The following is a 19,484-nucleotide window of genomic DNA, read 5'->3' on the forward strand; positions in this document are numbered from 1 at the left end:
GAACTGTAGGCCTACAGTTTATGACTCTAAACATACATTATTATTATTGTTATCGTTATCGATGTCATTATTAATATTTACTGTTAACTATTATTATTATTATAATAAATATTAGTAATACAATAATACACACAAATATATGGTGGCGCATTGGCGGAATGTTATGAGATTATAACTCTAAAGCGAACAGGCCCCCACGCAGCAATATCAGCCAGTGAGTGAGTGAGTTGCGTAAACCAAGACACGATCTATTGGGCAGTGAAATGAGATGAAACGCCCATTTATGTTAAGCCCACGTTCATCCGGGGCAGGCAGAGCCATATATAGAGAAATTATCTCTATATTACATAAAATTCTACTTCCAATGATTTAACAATTTCTTTTGTACCATTTTTTCCTTGTTAAACCCTTCAACCATGGAGGTATAAATCAAACTGCAAAGAAAAATGCGATGCGATTATGAGATCATGTTCCGAATATGAGCACTGTTTCTATAATTTACAGTATGATTTATAGGAAGGAATAGTTGGACACAAACATCCATTCAAAAAATCACAACTCTTTATATATATAATATCAAAGATCTTTGATAATATGGCTCTGATGTGTGTGATGAACCGCGCCGCGCCACCATATAAAAGGATGATTCAGGCAGTGTGGTCGTCAAAGAATATACTTTGGTGTGGATTACAGTTTACGACTAGGATATGACTAGGCCTAGCTAGCTAGAGCTTATTTTGTAATTTAAAAAAAAATGCCGTAATGTTTTATAATGAATTACACATTTCCGCCAAGTGAAATAATCAAATTAAATGTTGGTGGAACAAAGTAAGTTATAAAATAGTTTTCTGGCTGTAAACAAATCGCTATCTACTAAATAATCTAGCCTAGGCTAGACCTACCCTGAGACTGAGTGATAGGCATATCTAGGCGGGTGCTGGTCAACCCGTACCTGTGCCAACTCGTACCCAACTTCATTTCACTCCGGTTGCCATTCACTCCAGTAGCCATTCACACTTTATTCTTTTTTTCTTGTTTGGAGAAATCCCTTTTAATTAAAGGGATAGGTTCATTACTAGGCCTACCTTTAGTTCCTTCCATTTTGCAATCAGACTCTGATTAGACAATAATGTGCAATTTATCAGGGTCCTTTATGACATACAAATAAAAATACCTTTAATAATAATATTAATATGATTTCAGATTTTCTACTTCAAAGCAAACTTTATCATGGGTACCAGATTCTTTCTTTTCCAGATAAGAAAATATAGAGTGATACTCCAGTTGGAGTTTATCAATTATTTAATCAAGATCAAGAGAAGGGTAAGCGATTTTATGATTGAATACTGTATTTATACATTAATATTATTATTATAACCAACGTATCAGAATTGAATGGAAATTTAAATATGTTTTACAGAATTAGTTATTTAAAATTGTCTCTTTTTAGTCTTCTCAGTGGCAGTATATCATCAATGATGAGAGATGAGGAAGGAACTGTAAGTTACATTTTATTTATCAATTTCAAACATCAGTGTTAAAAGCCTGTTATTACAAACCATCAACTTTATTAATAATTTTGTTTTATATTGCAATTTATAAAACATTTTATGTATAATGTTATTTTATTCATAATTTAATTACCATATATTTTTAAAACAATTTATTTAAAAATATAAATTATCAATTATTTATTTCAACAGATATTTATTGATCGTGACCCAGTGGTGTTTGTTCCCATCTTAAATTACATGCGAACCAAGGATTTGGATTTAAGAAGTGTCAATATAACCACTCTAAGACATGATGCAGAGTTCTATGGAATATCTCCCCTTGTAAAGAAGTTATCACTTTGTGAGGATCTTGGGCGATCTAACTGTGGCAATGTTCTATTCCATGGATATCTCAATGCTCCATGTACTATCAAACTAGATTGACAAAAAAAGTGTGATGTGCCCAAATATGGTAGTGATATGACATCATCATGTCCATATATTGGCACATCACATTTTTTTTGTCACATAGAATTTGATAGTGCAGACAGAGCTTTAGAAAAATAAAATTTGTTTTTTAATGTATTTCAACAAAATAATGTTGAGTTTATCTTCAATTAAAGTAATTTTTTTCTGCTTCAGGTTTCCCTGCTCGGAGCGAGCAACGCAACAGCATTGCAACAGAAGCAGAACTGCGGTCAAGACCGGGGTCAGCACGAAGTATGTCAAGTCGTGATCATCGCCCTCAATCAGCAATTGAGTATCGGAAATCTGACATAGAAATGAATTTAAGTAAGTCCCTTCTTTTAATTTACCTTACAATTCATGCAGCTGCTTCAATGCAGTTGCATTTTATTGTACACAGGTATTTATCTTATAATCTCCATTAAAATGGGGTTTTCCCTTTCTAATAAATAATTATTTCTTGTATTTTTTATATAGATATAGATCCACGAAAAGTAATAATAGTAACAGGACACCACGGCTGGATCGCTGTAGCCTATGCACACTTCGTTTGTTGTTGAATCCAGCGGATGGCAACTCGTTTTTACGAGTCCTTACCTCGAACAGTCCATTGAACGCCTCGCTCTCAACTCTAAAGTTGTTGGAGTGACACAGACAGATGGAAAAGATAAGATGTTGGCTGTGGCATTTGGCAGTATGATCCGTTTATGGTGTTGTCAAGATGATAGTTTAAGAAATGAAATAGGTTTTGTTTAATTGTTTATTGATAATTTCAGTAGATGTAAAAAAAATCCTTACTTATTATAACCACTGATATGTTTTACACTAGGATTTCTTTCTTTCTAATTCGTTTTAGGTACTTTTGATCTTGGAGTGAGAGTCGATTCATTATTTTTTATCGGAAGTCAACTGGTTGCTACTAGTCATACAGGGAAAGTAGGAGTATGGCATGCAGTTACCCGTAGTTGGCAGGTAAAGGTCTCTTGTATCTAGGTTGGACCATTAATATAAATACCTAGCCTAAGTATTTAGGCTCTATAGACTAAGGACCTATAGATTAGGTGAGGGCAATACCTCACTATATGCACTATAAGTCTAGTTTATACTTACAAAATGTGTTTCACTCATCATGTGTGTATATTGATCGAAGATAATATTCCAGCTTCTGTAGCGGATGCGTAAGTGACGTTTTGATTGTACAATTTAGAACAGATCCTATTACTACTAATAATGGTAGCCTTATATAGTGTCTAATACAATATTTCTAAGTGCTTCACACACAAAAATGATCCATAAAATATCCAAATAAAAAAACAAAGAAAAGTAGAGGAACCATTTACACTGCTCAGTTGTCCAGCACTTTGAAGCTCCCATATGAGAGCTCGCCGGAACAGTATTCACAGAGCTAGAGTGAAAAAAGCATCTGTCTCTCCTACCAAAGTAAGAAAAAAGATGTTGCTTAAGACTTTTTTTAAAAAATATTGATTGATGTTGCCTCTTTAACATCTTGTGACAGATCATTCCAAAGACAAGCAGATGGTTGTTGACATCCTTCACCTTTATTAGTGTTAACGTTATTCTATTTATAGATTTATTTCTTTTCGTAGGGCTCTCGCCGCATTTGATGACTCCGATGAAGAGATAGTTACAAATATTGAACGCAGTAAAATGGAATGAAGGTGTAGTGGTTAATTTATAGAGATTTTGCACCAAATGTCCTGTATGTACAACTTTTAATATTTGCAATAATTTCGCGCAGATGTCTCGTACAATTTATATTACCTTGTAATTAGAAGACATCCATATTCCACTGGTAAGCTAAGAAGTTTATGGCTACAGGTGCATGAAAGTATTTGCATTCAGATAACCACATGTATGCAAATTAGCCAAATCTGCACCAGGTGTACATTTTACATCCGATCTAGCTTCCCGAGATTCCTGAGATGTTTGCCAACTTATGAAATAGCGCCCTCTGGTGCTTTTGAACGGCGATGTTAAAACCACCTTTATTTAAAGTGGCAAAATTCATTCAGATTTGTTAAAGATTGTTTTCTTTTATCTAGGCTGCTAGAATGATAGCGTTTATCAATTTGATTCATGGTAGTGTCTTCTTTACCCCAGCACTTTTACCTGTACATCATTTGATTTTTTGAAAGAAATGATGATGTTTTTATTTTCCATTGTTGATAAATGATACCATTACATTAACCAACAATCGGCTTTCTCTCAACACACCTACATATTCAAAGCCCCTCAGCGAGTAATAGCCCTCCTATTTCAGGCACCTCTGGCTGCCCATAGAGTTTTAATCAGAAACTCTAAATGCAAAGAATATTTGTATACTATACTGAACTAAGGCGCTTATTAGACTACTGGGCATATTTGATCATTCACAGTTGTTTTAAACATTCTTTACATTTGTTTTTTAGCTCACCAGCACTCATTGTATATAATACTTAGAAAAAGGTTACAATTTGTATGTAACAATGCTATATTAAATGATAAATAAAGAGGGCTTTATTTAGTGGTGGCACATTTTGAAATATTAAAACCAGTTGTACCATCTGAGAATCTCTGCCTGTGTGATGAAGCATGACGATGATAAGATAATTTGTATTAACATCTGCAACAAACGGGGTTCCCCACAAAAAAGAAAAAAAAGTTCTTTTTTGCTCTCCAAAAGGGCCAGTGGATCATCTTGAACCCTGTCGAGTAAAATTACGATACAAAAAGCCATCTTTTATTTATTGTATTGCTTGAATGACTTTAGAAAGAAGAAAAGCTGTCTAGTGCCCTCTATTATACTTTAGAAAACTTTATTACAATACCAAATCATTATTGTTATTTTAATACACATTTTTATTCTCTCTGCCTTATATGAGATATATATCACATTAGTAAATAATTAATTTGAGCAGAGCTTTATTTAATTGAAATGATTTTATTGATTATTTTTTGCTGTTGAATAACATTTTTTTTGTTAAATCAACTTTTTGAGACTTCTTAAAAAATCTTCTTAAAATTTGATATTCTTTTTTATATATAAAAAATGTTTAACTTTCTGATAAATACAAATGAAAGCAGAGCGTTTATTCAAATAAATATGGTAATGAATTAAACTGACCCTCTTCACAAATATTTTGTTCCCAAACCGGGTGCTGTACACCATGTTCCCCTGCTTCAAATATATACAAACCTATCTTTATTTGATATTTACATACTAAAATATAATTTATTTTATTTAACAGAAACATTTAAAGCATCCCCCCCCCCACCCCTATATGCTTTAAACATTTATTATTAATCTTTATAGAACAAATTTGAATTTAAATAGTGTACAATTAACTTATAATAATATGTATATAAGAAACATGCCATATTTGTGTAGAAAAATACCATATTTGGAGAGAAACATACCATATTTAGATAGATTGTGTTTTACCATTACCATATTTCTGGCAAAGAAATAATTAAGCACTTTTTTTTATTATTACTGCGTTTACAAGTTACATTATGTTTTGAATAAATTATTTTGCTTGTTCGTCTAACTAGAGGTTGTTTTGTTTTTTAATGGTACTTTTTAATACTATTTTACCATTTGAATAAAAAGGTTATCATGATGCTCATGATTCAACGTTGCTTATACGTTTTGTAAAGTTAAGTTGTATGTACATTATTTACACTTGATTCCATAAAACAGTAATTTGGTCCAGTCCGTGCTGATCATAGAGTTATAACAGGCCAACTAGAGTGCAAACTAGGCGACGGTGAAGTGAATTTTAAAAGTTTCTTTCTTGTTCTCTTCGCTAGTATCGTGTTGATGTGCTGATATTGGAATGTTATTTCGTAATACTGTAGCATTATAGTATTTTGTTATTAGGCCTCCATTTATTTTTGATTTTAAAATCAAAGTGGGAGTGCTCTTTAACGAAAGACAATTACATTCAGAGATCCTCATTTAAATACAAACTATAAAGAATGTTAACAGTATAAAATGTATCAATATTTACTACAAAAATATATTTGTTGAAATCTATCAACCGGCGATTATCCTTTTTAGTTGTTGTTTGTTTCTTCAATGCTCAATTTGATAGGATCGTAAAACACGGTGGTGCCGCTGGTTCCCTCTCGAGGAATCGGAGCAGCAACAGCGTTGCCAACTTCTTAAACAGGTCGTCTAACGCGCATGCTCCGCCAGAACTCTCTTATATGGCGTGAGATGTCATGTTCTGGAACTCCTGGTTGTGACGTAACTTGGATACTCTCATCACCATCCCCTTCCTCCGATACTTGAATCGGTGTAGACCAACCGATAACTTCTTTCTCATCGTTTACTTGGCATTTCGATTGTTTAGAAGGATGAATCGGTGGTCTTGCAACCATATCTCGTTCCTCCGATACGTGAATCGGTAAACCGATAACATTCTCATCCTTTACATGGCATTCGGTTTGTTTATGAACTCCCTGTGACGTAACATAAATCGGTGGTCTTGCAACCATATCTCGTTCCTCCGATACGTGAATCGGTATACCAATAACATTCTCATCCTTTACCGGGCATTCGGTTTGTTTAGGAACTCCCTGTGACGTAACATGAATCGGTGGTCTTGCATCCATATCTCGTTCCTGCGATACGTGAATCGGTGTACCGATAACATTCTCATCCTTTACCTGGCATTCGGTTTGTTTAGAAACTCCTTGTGACGTAACAAGAATCGGTGGTCTTGCAACCATATCTCGTTCCTCCGATACGTGAATCGGTATACCGATAATTCTCATCCTTTACTTGGCATTCGGTTTGTTTAGGAACTCCTTGTGGCGTAACAGGAATCGGTGGTCTTGCAACCATATCTCGTTCTTCCGTTACGTGAATCGGTATACCGATAACATTCTCATCGTTTACATGGCATTCGGTTTGTTTAGGAACTCCTTGTGGCGTAACAGGAATCGGTGGTCTTGCAACCATATCTCGTTCCTCCGATACGTTAATCGGTATACCGATAACATTCTCATCGTTTATTTGACTTTCTGGATGTTTGTTGTATTTCCTGGGCTCCATATCACCTGTGTAAAAGTACATAGTGGTAACTGAGAGTATTGTACCGTAGGTGGTTTTGGGTATGAAGATAAGTGTTGTGCACGATTTTCCAAAAAAAAAATAAAATTCATAATTGTAATTAAAGATTAACCTTTAGCCTTCTCTGATATTGTGTAGATCACATGTGTTGATTTTTTTTGTTTTTATAGACCCTAAACAGCGTATGCTGACAATCAAAGGGCCCTCTTGACGAGTGTGACAGTGGCTGTGTGTATACTAGTACACCGGGGTAACCCCTTACTCGTCTCGAAAGACTAGACTCTTTAAAGTGCACATGAGCTATAATTGTACACTGGACCGACGGTTTTACTGTTCCACTGTCTTAACCGCTTGGCCACTCACTCGCTCTTATTCACATAAGTGGGTACTACTTTTTTTGGAAATCGTAAGCCGATTATTAAAATAAACTTACCCTAATTTAATAATTAGCGTACACTTTTTTTTAAATACTGAAATTATAATTTATTTAACGGATAATAATAAAAATGTTGATGATAAATAAATCTTATATCGAACTTTAAATAAACTTTCCGAAAAGTCGCAGTATAGTATATAAACGAAAAGAAAACTCTTTCTTGATTAAAATGAACAAAACAATTTGTTTAAAAATAGACTCTTTTCTCGCTAGATGCGTTTACTGGACGTAGTTGTGCCCCTTAAACAAGTTTGGCTACCGGCCGAGGGTGTTCGCCCTTTGCGTATTATTTTTCCCAAATCCCCATGCATTTATTATTATCAATTAATTATTATACTGTAGACCTAAAAAAAAGTAAAATATTTATTCACTTACCTCATTCGTAAGATTAAATGTTCTCACTGAAGAAGAATAATAATGATACAGCCAACAACCACCACTGTAAAACCGAATAACGAATGCGACACTTTCAAGTAGGGAGACGTTTTATAGGCCTAAATCTCAATCCTGATTGGCCGCGGCACAATAAGGATGATTCATATTAGGTACATCATGGAGAAATAATCCATGTAGTGCCGTAAAATTGTGTTAGATTATAATCATTGTTGGATTGTTCCATTATTAGGACCTTAGAACAACCTAGAACGTACACAATAATAGAAAAAATGTAAACTCATTCAAATCATTGAATACAAAACAAACATATTACATTTTTAAGAAAGAATATTTTTCAATTGATATACTATTCATAATAATATTAAATATAGCAACGAATTTTAACTTGGACTGTACGATTGTTTCAATTACCGAACCTGAACAAGCGATTGACGTCAGCAATATCTTGCGTCACATTATTCTCCGTTGATATCACATATCTTAAATCTCCCAATATATAGATTGTTTTTCTTTTGTATTGTTGCTTTTATATATGATTTGTAAATATTATACACCTGTAGGTGTAGGTCTTTGTTGAAACACAATGGTTTGTAATGTAAACTCTTTACTATATTTTATGTTTATTTTTATATACCTTTTTAAATTATCAACTCAAACCTATGATTAGGACAATTTAATACAGTACCTGTATTACCATGTTGATAATGATTTTTCTTTTATATTTTTGCAAATAGTTTAAGAACCTGTATCCGTCATATAATGTATTGTTTTGATGTATTATTTTAAATTGGATGCACCATTTCTGTGTGTGCCACCGATGCAAAAGTGTCATTTCCTAATAAATTATTATATTATATCACATTATATTCCATTCCACTAGTATAATATAATGTAAAAAAAGGCCTAACCTAGAAATAATTGCGTACAAAGGTTTTTAAGTGGATTTCACTTCTTCATCATGTACTGGATCTGAGAAAAAAAGTCCCGAAAAATCTGAGACCGCGAAAGGTCATTTTGGGTCATTTTAAGGTCATTTGAGGTCAAAAAGTTACAATATCACGTTTTTGGACATTAAATATTTTTCCAACATCATTTTTACCTTGATATTGGTGTCAAAATAAAGCTTATTAAATTTGGAATTCAGTGACATAAACTTTATTGATTACTAGTACATTTTAATATTGATTTAAAGATGTATTGTCCCCCTGAAAACATTTTTTTAAAAATATTTTTGTTGAATAGGCCATTTTAATTGCACATAAAAGTTATTCACTTTGACCTCAAATTGGATCGAAAAAAAAAAATTATTTACTCGAGAAACCAACCGGAAGCTATTTGTCTGGAAGACAAACGAGTTCCGGTTTAATTTAACCCTTGACCTGAGTTAGCTCATACATATTCATATTGTATGGATACATCGTGTGGATGATGCTGCTCTCAACATTACCCCTTTTACACCGCCAGTAAAAATGCGGAGTTGATCCGGAATTGTATAACCCGAGTCGTACCCGGGACCAAAGTGTATTTCAGCGACCCGGGTAACTTTTTACGTCGTTTACACCGGCCTACATTTCCGCATTTTTGCGTCCCGGGTACGACTCGGGTTATACAATTTATCAATTCAAAATTGTAGAGGTATAATGAGAGATGGTGTCTCTTCATGCGCGAGAGGGCGATATTTCGATTGATCTAGAACATTTACACGGGTTGGTATTTCTCTCGCGCCATATAACCATAAGTTTTATTTATTAAATACAATTCCGGATCAACTCCGCATTTTTACTGGCGGTGTAAAAGGGGTAATACTATAGCGCCACGAAGTGGCGCTACACCGGGACGCAAAAATGCAACAAACAGCCAACAACGCGACGATAGCAATGCATAGCTAGCTCTGAGGAGTCGAGTAGTGACGCGAGACGAATCTTGAAGGAAACACGAAAACTATAGCTAGCAGAATACTAAGTTAGAACTGCAGTTGGTAACTTTGATGTTGAATCTTATTCATTTAGGTGAGTTTTTGTTTAGCTAGCAGGAGAGGCCTAGCTAGGCCTAGGCCCGAATTTGCTGGCACAACCACATGGCAGGTAGTCTCGAGTAGCCTTACTGCTGCCTCCTTCTGTTTCTAGAAGTAGAGTGTAGTAGGCCGTAGGCTAGGCAGTACACTGCTAGCTAGGGCTAGACCACCACCAGGAGGGATGTATTTTTGTTTTATAATTTTTGTTGAGGAAAATCTATTCTTTAATTGTGTAATAAGAGTATGTAAAAGCTATTGGGTTTAAATAAATTTGAAGTCAAAAATACTATTACAGCTAGTTCAATAGTTGAGAATGGAAGCACTGAAAAAAGTAAAACCTCTACTACGTATTCCATATAAAAATGTATACAGTATTTATGATAAAATCTATTTATCTAAACGACAAAACCATTTTAACACTTATTTATATCAAAGACTCTTGCTTTTTCCTCATTTTTAACGGACCGGATTTTTACAAATACAATAAAATAATCCTCCAAACAATAGAATTTGGCGCCCATCTCTGTAAATAGATGTCTTTTATCAATAAAGAGTTGTTCTTTTATCAGATGCATTCATTGAAAAACAAATGTTTGTTGTAAAAAGGCATATTGTTAGTTTATCATAATGACTCACAAAAAGTGTTTAAAACCACAAACGCGCCTCATGAGTAATTGATGTTGGCTTAAATGGAAACTTTTTGTTACGATTCATATATTATATATATTGTTATATTATTATTATTTGAAGGTTGGCATGGCAATGTGTGTAGTTCTACATTTTTTGTTTCCATCATCATGAATTGGTTACATTTTTAAAGATTTCTAACTAGGCCTATCTATTCTGCAGAGGAAATTACGAAATAAATCTAAATATTGTTTTGGATGTTTACTGTACAGTATTTTAAAAATATTTTCTGCATCAAATGCAATAGGTTCAATTCAACATTCACACAATTAACCATTTTATGCAGATATATTGACACAAATTTCTTTTTTTCAGGTATTAACATTGATTGAACAATAAGAGCAAGTGAAGTAGTGAGAAACACAAAATGTATCGTACAGTGGCAACATTCACAATTTATTGAAACATTTCTTACTATTGAAATGACACTTTGTAATGGATATGAGCGATCTTAGAAGACTATAGCTGCCGTAATTACTGCCACAATCAACATATTGATATTAGTAGACAAATTGACACAAAAAACAATACAGGAATTCAATAAGATATACTGTATATATATTTTTTATTAACTCCTTTTGCACTGTAATATTTACAGTAAAATTATGTAAGTATAAGTAAATTTGAAGAATTTATCCTCTGTGTACTGTATTTTTTATTTATTGAATGTTATGTTTACAAAATAATATACTGTACAAATATTATTGCTTTATAACAAAAAAAATTATACAACAACATTTTACAAGCTGGACAGGAACATATTGGCCGAATGCAGCATCACAAATATTTTTCTTGCAATATCCAATCATATTCCAATACCGAGTCTATCATTAGTTGTCTTTATGAAGTACGAATATGACCTCTGTTCCAGTCTTCATCAGCTCAACGTCTTTAAATAAATTTTTTAAAACAATGATGTATAAATAAGTTAAATGTTTCACAAAATCTAAAGTTTTCAATTTCGGCAAAGTACAAAAACCTGGAATTTGGTATTTAAAAATAGATCATGCACATTAGTGCAAAATGTGGGCTAGTGAGATTGCTTGCTTTGACATAGTCAAATAAGTACACTAACTTTCTATGGTAAAACACATTACAACTTAATAAAGAGAAAACAAATATTTGACTTACTACAGTACAGAGTAGCATGGTAAAGAACATTTGTTTGTGTTGTAAAATGGCTAAGCTGGCTTTTCCCCTCTGTCTACTTGTACAGTGCTGCTGGAGGAAGGTTCTCAACTTCAGGCTTGTATTGTAACCATTTTCCCTGAAAAATTTTTGTTTTATTTTTATCATAAAAACTAGTTAAACAAGCTTCAACTGTAAATCATGTATAATTGGTACAGCAGGCTGGCTGTATTTTCGGATTGATGGCCTAGCCTAGGCCAGTCTATGAAGAGTACAATGTATAGGGCCCACCCCAGCTGGGCATCTTCTGCAGGGACCCGATTGGTCTCTAAATACTACTCCTAGCCTATGGGGTCCTACTAAACACCACCAGATACCTACCAGAGCAACAAATCCTACCACCAGAGAGCAGCCACCTGTTTGGAATGTAGGATCAGGTGCCGTTTTCGGCCACCTCGACTTGTATGGACTATACCATTATAAAAAGATGGGAAAATAGGGGTGTCCCATTTATTAATTGAGTGTGTTAATGTGTTAAAATACTGCTGCTTTTGTTCTTTTGTTTAGTGCATTATGTTTCAGCAACAAAGGGAAAACAACTACGCCCTGCATGCTGTAGAATTAAATTCAAGTTTTCAAGTTAATACAGTATATTATGGCTCTTTATTTCTATATAATTGTTAGGTATCCTTCTTCTAATATATTAGGTGGATTCCCTAAGGTGGATATTGAATAATTTTTACGGATTTATAGATACAGAAAATATATAAAGAAAGTTTTTATTCCAGTTACAAATAAAAAATATAATTTACCTAACAGTAGTACATTTAATAAAGATGACAGTAGTACATTTAATAAGATCTATCACATACTGATTATTAGGTAATATCGAATAATATCAGATACAGAGAATAATCGTTGTTTTAAGTCCAACTATAGCCGAGTCGTCGTAAAATAAAAATACATATAATTATGTCGTCAATGAATCTGTTACCATTTTGTTTCTGTATCTACAATCGTTTCGTTTCTGTCAATGAATCTTCAATTGTGCTTGTCTACTGATTCCAGGTTCTTGGGTTTAAATCCATGTTGTTGGGATTTATCCCTTGCAAATAAAAATATGATTTATCTACCGATAGGATTGGGCCGATTAGAATGCATTTGCCAACATTCTTTTACATATTTTACAACATTATAGAGTGTACAGTAGGTAATTTAACCGATTGTAATGTAGTATTTAGGATATTTTAATATCGATTGTACTGTAGTATTTAGGATGTTTTAATTCCGATTGTACAATACTGTAGTAACATGTTTTAATTCCGATTGTATTGTAGTATTTAAGATTTTCTAATTTCGAATCCGATTGTACTAAAATTTAAAGTGTTTAAATCCAGATAGGAAAACATAGGCCTAGTATTTAATTAATATGCTTTAATTTTGATTTTGACTGTAGTGTTTAGTTTAGTTTTTATATATAATAAGTAAGTATACCTACTTATATAGTTTTTATTTATTTATTTATTCATCATAGGAATCACCTTTATATCAGTGTCACACATTTATCAGTTAATGGTGCATCCAATTTACAGACAAAATTACAAATAACATAAGCCACAAAGTTCTAAATACTAATACATAACATAAAAAAAAAATGTGAACAAATTAATCAATTAGATCTGTATGAAAATACATAATACGTAAATTGTACAATATATATAACTACAAAAATAAAAACAGAACAACAAAAATACAGAATAGGCCTAATAAATAAATAAAACTTACAGATACATCCTCATGGAGATGTCTGTAGCTTGTTTACTATAATTATTAATCAATTAGTTGAGAGGGGTAATGATGATAAAATTGTAGATCTAGTAACCCATGCTTTCATGAAATATTTTTTACAATAAAAATCAAAGATTTCTCCTAATGTTTCATTTTCAGTGAATAAATTGTAGCATAAAGTGGTGTTTTAATTCCTTAGATCCACAATTAAAATTATCCCAGTACATACTTAAATTATTGTCTATGAGGTTGTTCTTAGGATCCAAGTATACATCATTTCTAACAGAGTTTAATGAAGGACATTTAAATAAAAAAATGGTTTACTGTTTCTTTTTCGTTAGTATTACACATCTTATCCTGTGTTATGATTTGACCAGGATTGTCTACGACCCTCAAGATCTAGAGAGTTTGATCTTGCTTTAAATTTTAAATTCATACCCGTAAAATTAGTTTTATATAACAAATATTGTTAAAGATTTGGAGTTCCTTTATACATAGTATATTCCGTTAACGTTGTTTTGCATTGGGCCTTTGAAAACCACTCGTTATGATCAACTTGTTTATTATTTTTCCTAAATGGCTTTAATTTATCCAGTTAGTAGATGGTTCTTGATTAAATTTGTCTATAAAATTTGTTTTATTTAAAATATCTTTAGTTAATATAGTAATATTGTTACAAAATCTTGGCATTCCCTAACACACTACCTAATAATAATAACATGCCTTATAAAAAGTACATGCATTGCTAGTTTTTGATGTTTTGTATTGTTCCTTGTAGTTTGTACTGTAGGTTACATAATTGTATTGTCTTCCCATTCAATAGACACCCTTCTCTACATAAAACATAATACACCACACCCCTATCATAATAATGGTATAGTCCATATAATTCGAGGTGGCCGAAAACGGCACCTGATATATTACAAATGTCAAGGCTTAATTCTTTCAGAAACTTATAAAATTGAAGTTAAAAGTGATTTTCTCGCCGTCGCAATTTCAGAATCGAATGCGTTCGAACTTCGTAACAGTAACGAAACGAACGCGTTCATCCGTGTCTATTGTGTATTGTATTCAGCGGTCAACTGTGAGGCACTACCGATGCATTTATTTGGTCAAATAAATTCTGTGTGCACTAACATTTATTATTTATTTCATTCCAGACCAACAGCGAATCATCGCCATTAACAGGCTGGTTAAAATCTTAATAAAAATTACTTTAGATAAAAAATTTAAATCATTTAAACAATTAAATGATGACATCGAAGATAGAAAAATGATATTTCAGGTTAAAAGTGATGTAAAATAATAGAATGGAAAGAATTGATCAATATTGGTGTTATACTAAAGGAATTATATTGTAATTGTGAATTGTATATTTAAAAATAATTAACTTATTTGTTACTCAGTCAACTGCTCTCACATCATTTATTTGGTCAAATAAAATCAGAAATTCTTTTCTGTACACTATAACATTTAATAATAAATAAAACTACAATGTTCACACACTTTTTTGATCATATAAAATTGTACCCAAAGTATTTATTCAAAACAATCCAAATGTTATCATTTTCGATTTTCATGTAATTAATCTTCCGAAAGTCGATTATCATTTAAAATTCGTTTACGCAATCTGGAGAAAATGTACAAAGACATCATCAAAAAATTGGTACAAAAATACAAAACAAGGTTTAATTGAATGCAGACGAACATGACTTCCAAAAAATGTCGATTTACTAAAGGAAAGAGTTTTAAAAGAAAATCCTGATTTTGTTAAAATACGCTATTTTGCCGCCGAAATCAAACACATGGTTGCCGTTTGATTGGAAGAAAAATTCTAATAATATATTAAAATTAGCAACTGACTGGAAAACATTAAAAGTAGCCGACCTGATTGACAAGATAAAGGATCGTGGAACCAACAAGCCATTTTACCCCTTTTGTATGATAAACTTCCACGTTTATTTTTATTGTATGTTTTGTTATGTTATCGTATCGTTTTTGCCATACGAAATATGAAAAAAAACAAAATAACCGACCGTAATGAAAGAAATCGCGCAATCGATTGGTGTATTTTCTTGTACCAATTTTTTTAAGATGTCGTACATTTTTCTCCAGATGACGTAGACAGAAAATATGAGATGAAAGTCTTGACTAAAAATTACAATTAACACAATCATTTTTAATTTAACATGACGATAATAATTACTATTATTATTGCTGATTCTATGCGATATAAAATACACGATAATACTTTCTGTTCTTGCCACATCCCTCTTCTATGATTCTACTCTTTTTTTTAAAGTACGAAAACCTAACGAATTTTAAAGATGTATTGTCCCTTTGACTAATTCCAAAAAAATAAAAAATAACAGATTTCGAAAAAAGGTGGGTAATTTTTAAGTATCATAATAGTTATTAACTATCACCAAAAATTTGTTGAAAAAAAAATCATTTAACTGAAATACAGACGTTTTTTTGTTAAAAAAACAACTTTGACTTCCAGTCAAAGTTTTCGATCAAAACATATCCCATAATGAAACACGCTTGTTTGGCTACTCTGTATGCATAATCATAAAACTTCCTCACGATCTGTGTGAGAATACCTTCTCAACCGTGACGAGTTGTAAACAATCCTAATTAGCATATGCATAATGCGTACTCGTGGTTCAAAATCTTTGTTTACTTTCGCTCGCGACGATTTTCCAGACGAAATGTAATCAAATCAATTTACCTGTTAATTACGTAAACTTGTTCTTGGCTCGAATTTTCGACTTAAAGTGAATAACTTTAATATTACTTTGATATGGCCAATTTAAATTTAGAATATTTTGACCTTTATTTTTTTGTGTTTCAAGGGACAATACATCTTTAAAATGATAATCGACTTTCGCCGGAAGAATATTTATTAAACAGAATACCATCACTGACAGAAGGGATTGTCGGATTACTGGAATGAATGTAGCCAATTGTATGGTTTCATTAAAAAAGGACGAACAAAATATCAACCAAAGAATATAGTTGCTTTAAGTTTTATTCATTTTTAAATATTATAGTGTACAAAAAGAATTTCTGATTTTATTTGACCAAATAAATGCTGTGAGAGCAGTTGACTGAGTAACAAACGCGTTATTTATTTTGAAATGTTATAGTGATTTATTTAACCAAATAAATGCATCGGTAGCACCTCATAGTTGACCGCCAAATACAATAGACAATAGACACGGATGAACGCGTTCGTTTCGTTACTGTTACGAAGTTCGAACGCATTCGATTCTGGAATGGCGACGGCGAGAAATTCACTTTTAACTTCAATTTTATAAGTTTCTGAAAGAATTAAGCCTTTGAAATTTGTAATATACCATTAATAATACATTCCAAACAGGTGGCTGCTCTCTGGTGGTAGGATTTGTTGCTCTGGTAGGTATCTGGTGGTGTTTAGTAGGACCGCTAGCCTATGCACTATTATTCTAGGCCTAGCCCTTAAAGATGTATTGTCCCTTTGACTAATTCCAAAAAAATTAAAAATTTCGAAAAAAGGTAGGTCATTTTGAAGTATCATAATAGTTATTAACTATCACCAAAAATTTGTCGAAAAAAAAATCATTTAACTGAAATACAGAAGTTTTTTTTGTTAAAAAAATTACTTTGACTTCCAGTCAAAGTTTTCGATCAAAACATATCCCATAATGAAACGCGCTTGTTTGGCTACTCTGTATGCATAATCATAAAACTTCCTCACGATCTGTGTGAAAATACCTTCTCAACCGTGACGAATTGTAAACAATCCTAATTAGCATATGCATAATGCGTACTCGTGGTTTGAAATCTTTGTTTACTTTCGCTCGCGACGATTTTCCAGACGAAATGTAATCAAACTAATTTACCTGTTAATTACGTAAACTTGTTGCTTTTGGCTCGAATTTTCGACTTAAAGTGAATAACTTTAATATTACTTTGATATGGCCAATTTAAATTTAGAATATTTTGACCTTCATTTTTTTGTGTTTCAAGGGACAATACATCTTTAAAAAATCCCAGGCTAAGTTAATTAATTAACCTTCCTGTTATTACAAACGTCTGTCTAGTTTGCGTTATATATATAATTATTATATTAAAAATAACTGTCTAGGCCTACTTACCGACAAATTAACAGCTCATTTTTACATACTACGATCAGGGGAAACCCCTGCCAGTCGCGTCGATCTCTGGTACGCGGTGTACGAAGTGCATCATCCATATGTTTGTTAGATCAGATCTCATCTGTGTCGATGCTCATTAACATCGGCCGAATTTTTGAGCTGACAAGTTGAGAAAATTGATTAACTTATTTTGGTTTTTTTCTAAGCGAAATTAATATTTTTTTCGGATTTTTTTTCGGCGTAAGTGAACAACTTTATTATAACTATAAAATGGTCTATTCAAAATTTGATTTTATTGATCTTCATTTTTCATATTTTGGGGGACAATACATCTTTAAAGCTAATTAACTATTTTGTATGCACTTTTTTACGAAAAATTGTTTTTTAAATTGTGTTATATATAATATTCAATGACATTTTATAGCTCACTAGGAAGCTTAAAATGTTTCAATGTTTTCCTAAAAATATCTGTAGGACTCCAAGACACTAGAGTGAAATTTTCAAAATCATAGCCTCAATAATGAGGAGTTGAGCACTTTTTAAAACGTTGTGATTTGAAATAGATGTATTTTAACCCATTTGACAAAAAAACCTACGCAGGCCCCTTTGGGCTTCCATACCTAATGTTTCTTGAAATAGAGCTTTCTGATTGGCTGAAAGTTTTATGCATCACTACACCGCCGGGAAAAGTTTTTGTCAAGAGTTTTATCATTATTTTGCGGGTTTGTGTTTATGTTGATTATGTTTAGATAAGACAGATAATTAATTGAATAAAGTAATTATTACCAGATATCTATGATTAGACCTATTACTAGGCTCTGATGGGTACTAGGCCTAGGAGGCTTCCTAACCTAGCTAGGCCTAGTAGGCCTAGCCTAGGCTGGGTAAGGGGTTCTAGGAGCCTGTAGACTTAGGTTGAGGCCTTTGTCTCGTCTGACTAAAAAGGGACCTACTTCAATACTCACCTAGGCTTATATAAATATAAAGTGATATTAGGGGATTATACTTTATAAATCATAAACTTGAAAATTAAACATTTAACATTTTTTCAACTAGTCCATTAAAGTACGGTTACACGTAGGTGCCTTGTAGCTTTGTCACTAATGATTTGCTATTACAACTACAGTACTGTAAAACTATTATCTGGCTGTTTAAAATGCATTACTGTATTCCTTTATAATATTTTAAATCATAATAGGCCTAATATACTTGACTTGTCTACGAACTGACCCAGGTGGTTAAAAATATAAAACATTTTATAGTTTACTAAATGTACTGTATGCTCAAAATAAGTATGGTTTTTTTTTTAGTCTCATTTTTTTTAGTCTCATTATGGAAGCGAGTTCCAGTGGTTTGACAACATGTCCATTTTGTCATGGATATTTTCATGTGTCATGTGTTGATATAAGGGGATCTCTCAGTACATAATTCATCACTTTTAACATTTCAAACACAAAATAACTATTTTTTATTAATTATTTTAATTTTCCTTAGTTACGCATAGCAACGGTTGCTATGGTAACATGATTATTGATAAATAAGATGATCAATGGAATTCACTTTGGTCATATGATAAATACACAAAGTTTGCCTAAGATTGATTGATATTAAGATATTTTAATTAATTTATGTTAATTTCTACTTAATTTGACCTCAAATGACCCCTTCGGAGGGTCCGATTTCTCGGGACTTTTTTTCTGTGACTAATGACATAGAGTAGAATCCAAAAACGTTGAAAAACCTTGTACGCAATTATTTCTATGTTAAACCTTATTTTCCATTCACTATCTTAAAAGAGGGTAGCAACGGATTTTAATGTGCTTAGCAACAATAATATTATAAAATACTTGTGTTGGTGTTG

General features: G+C 32.4%; 2 protein-coding genes and 1 long non-coding RNA gene across 3 annotated transcripts in view; 2 read left to right on the forward strand and 1 right to left on the reverse strand.

Annotated features, from left to right (window-relative positions):
* The window catches only part of LOC144852590 (kanadaptin-like), a 110,906-nt gene that overhangs the window by 69,778 nt on the left and 21,644 nt on the right, over window positions 1-19,484 (forward strand). The gene's annotated exons all lie outside the window — the stretch shown is intronic.
* LOC144852258 (BTB/POZ domain-containing protein KCTD3-like) lies at window positions 773-5,506 on the forward strand. The gene is made up of 7 exons (XM_078710036.1): window positions 773-828; window positions 1,451-1,499; window positions 1,704-1,917; window positions 2,136-2,285; window positions 2,436-2,703; window positions 2,815-2,930; window positions 3,566-5,506. Exons 1-5 carry the CDS (start codon window positions 773-775, stop codon window positions 2,516-2,518), a joined length of 552 nt encoding a protein of 183 aa, XP_078566162.1. The 3' UTR covers window positions 2,519-2,703; window positions 2,815-2,930; window positions 3,566-5,506.
* On the reverse strand, window positions 10,904-17,671 carry LOC144852642 (uncharacterized). The gene is made up of 3 exons (XR_013614316.1): window positions 17,624-17,671; window positions 11,700-11,835; window positions 10,904-11,457 (listed from the first exon to the last, which is right to left on the reverse strand). It is a non-coding gene; the product is annotated as an uncharacterized LOC144852642 (long non-coding RNA).

Source organism: Antedon bifida, chromosome 9 (genome assembly GCF_963402885.1).
Source record: "Antedon bifida chromosome 9, ecAntBifi1.1, whole genome shotgun sequence".
NCBI lineage: Eukaryota > Metazoa > Echinodermata > Crinoidea > Comatulida > Antedonidae > Antedon > Antedon bifida.

Coding starts and splice junctions, on each gene's coding strand:
- LOC144852258 (XM_078710036.1), top strand. CDS start 773: ATGAATTACACATTTCCGCCAAGTGAAATAATCAAATTAAATGTTGGT. Junction 1,918..2,135: donor TGGATATCTCAATGCTCCAT/GTACTATCAAAC, acceptor TTTCTGCTTCAG/GTTTCCCTGCTCGGAGCGAG. Junction 2,286..2,435: donor TGACATAGAAATGAATTTAA/GTAAGTCCCTTC, acceptor TTTTTTATATAG/ATATAGATCCACGAAAAGTA.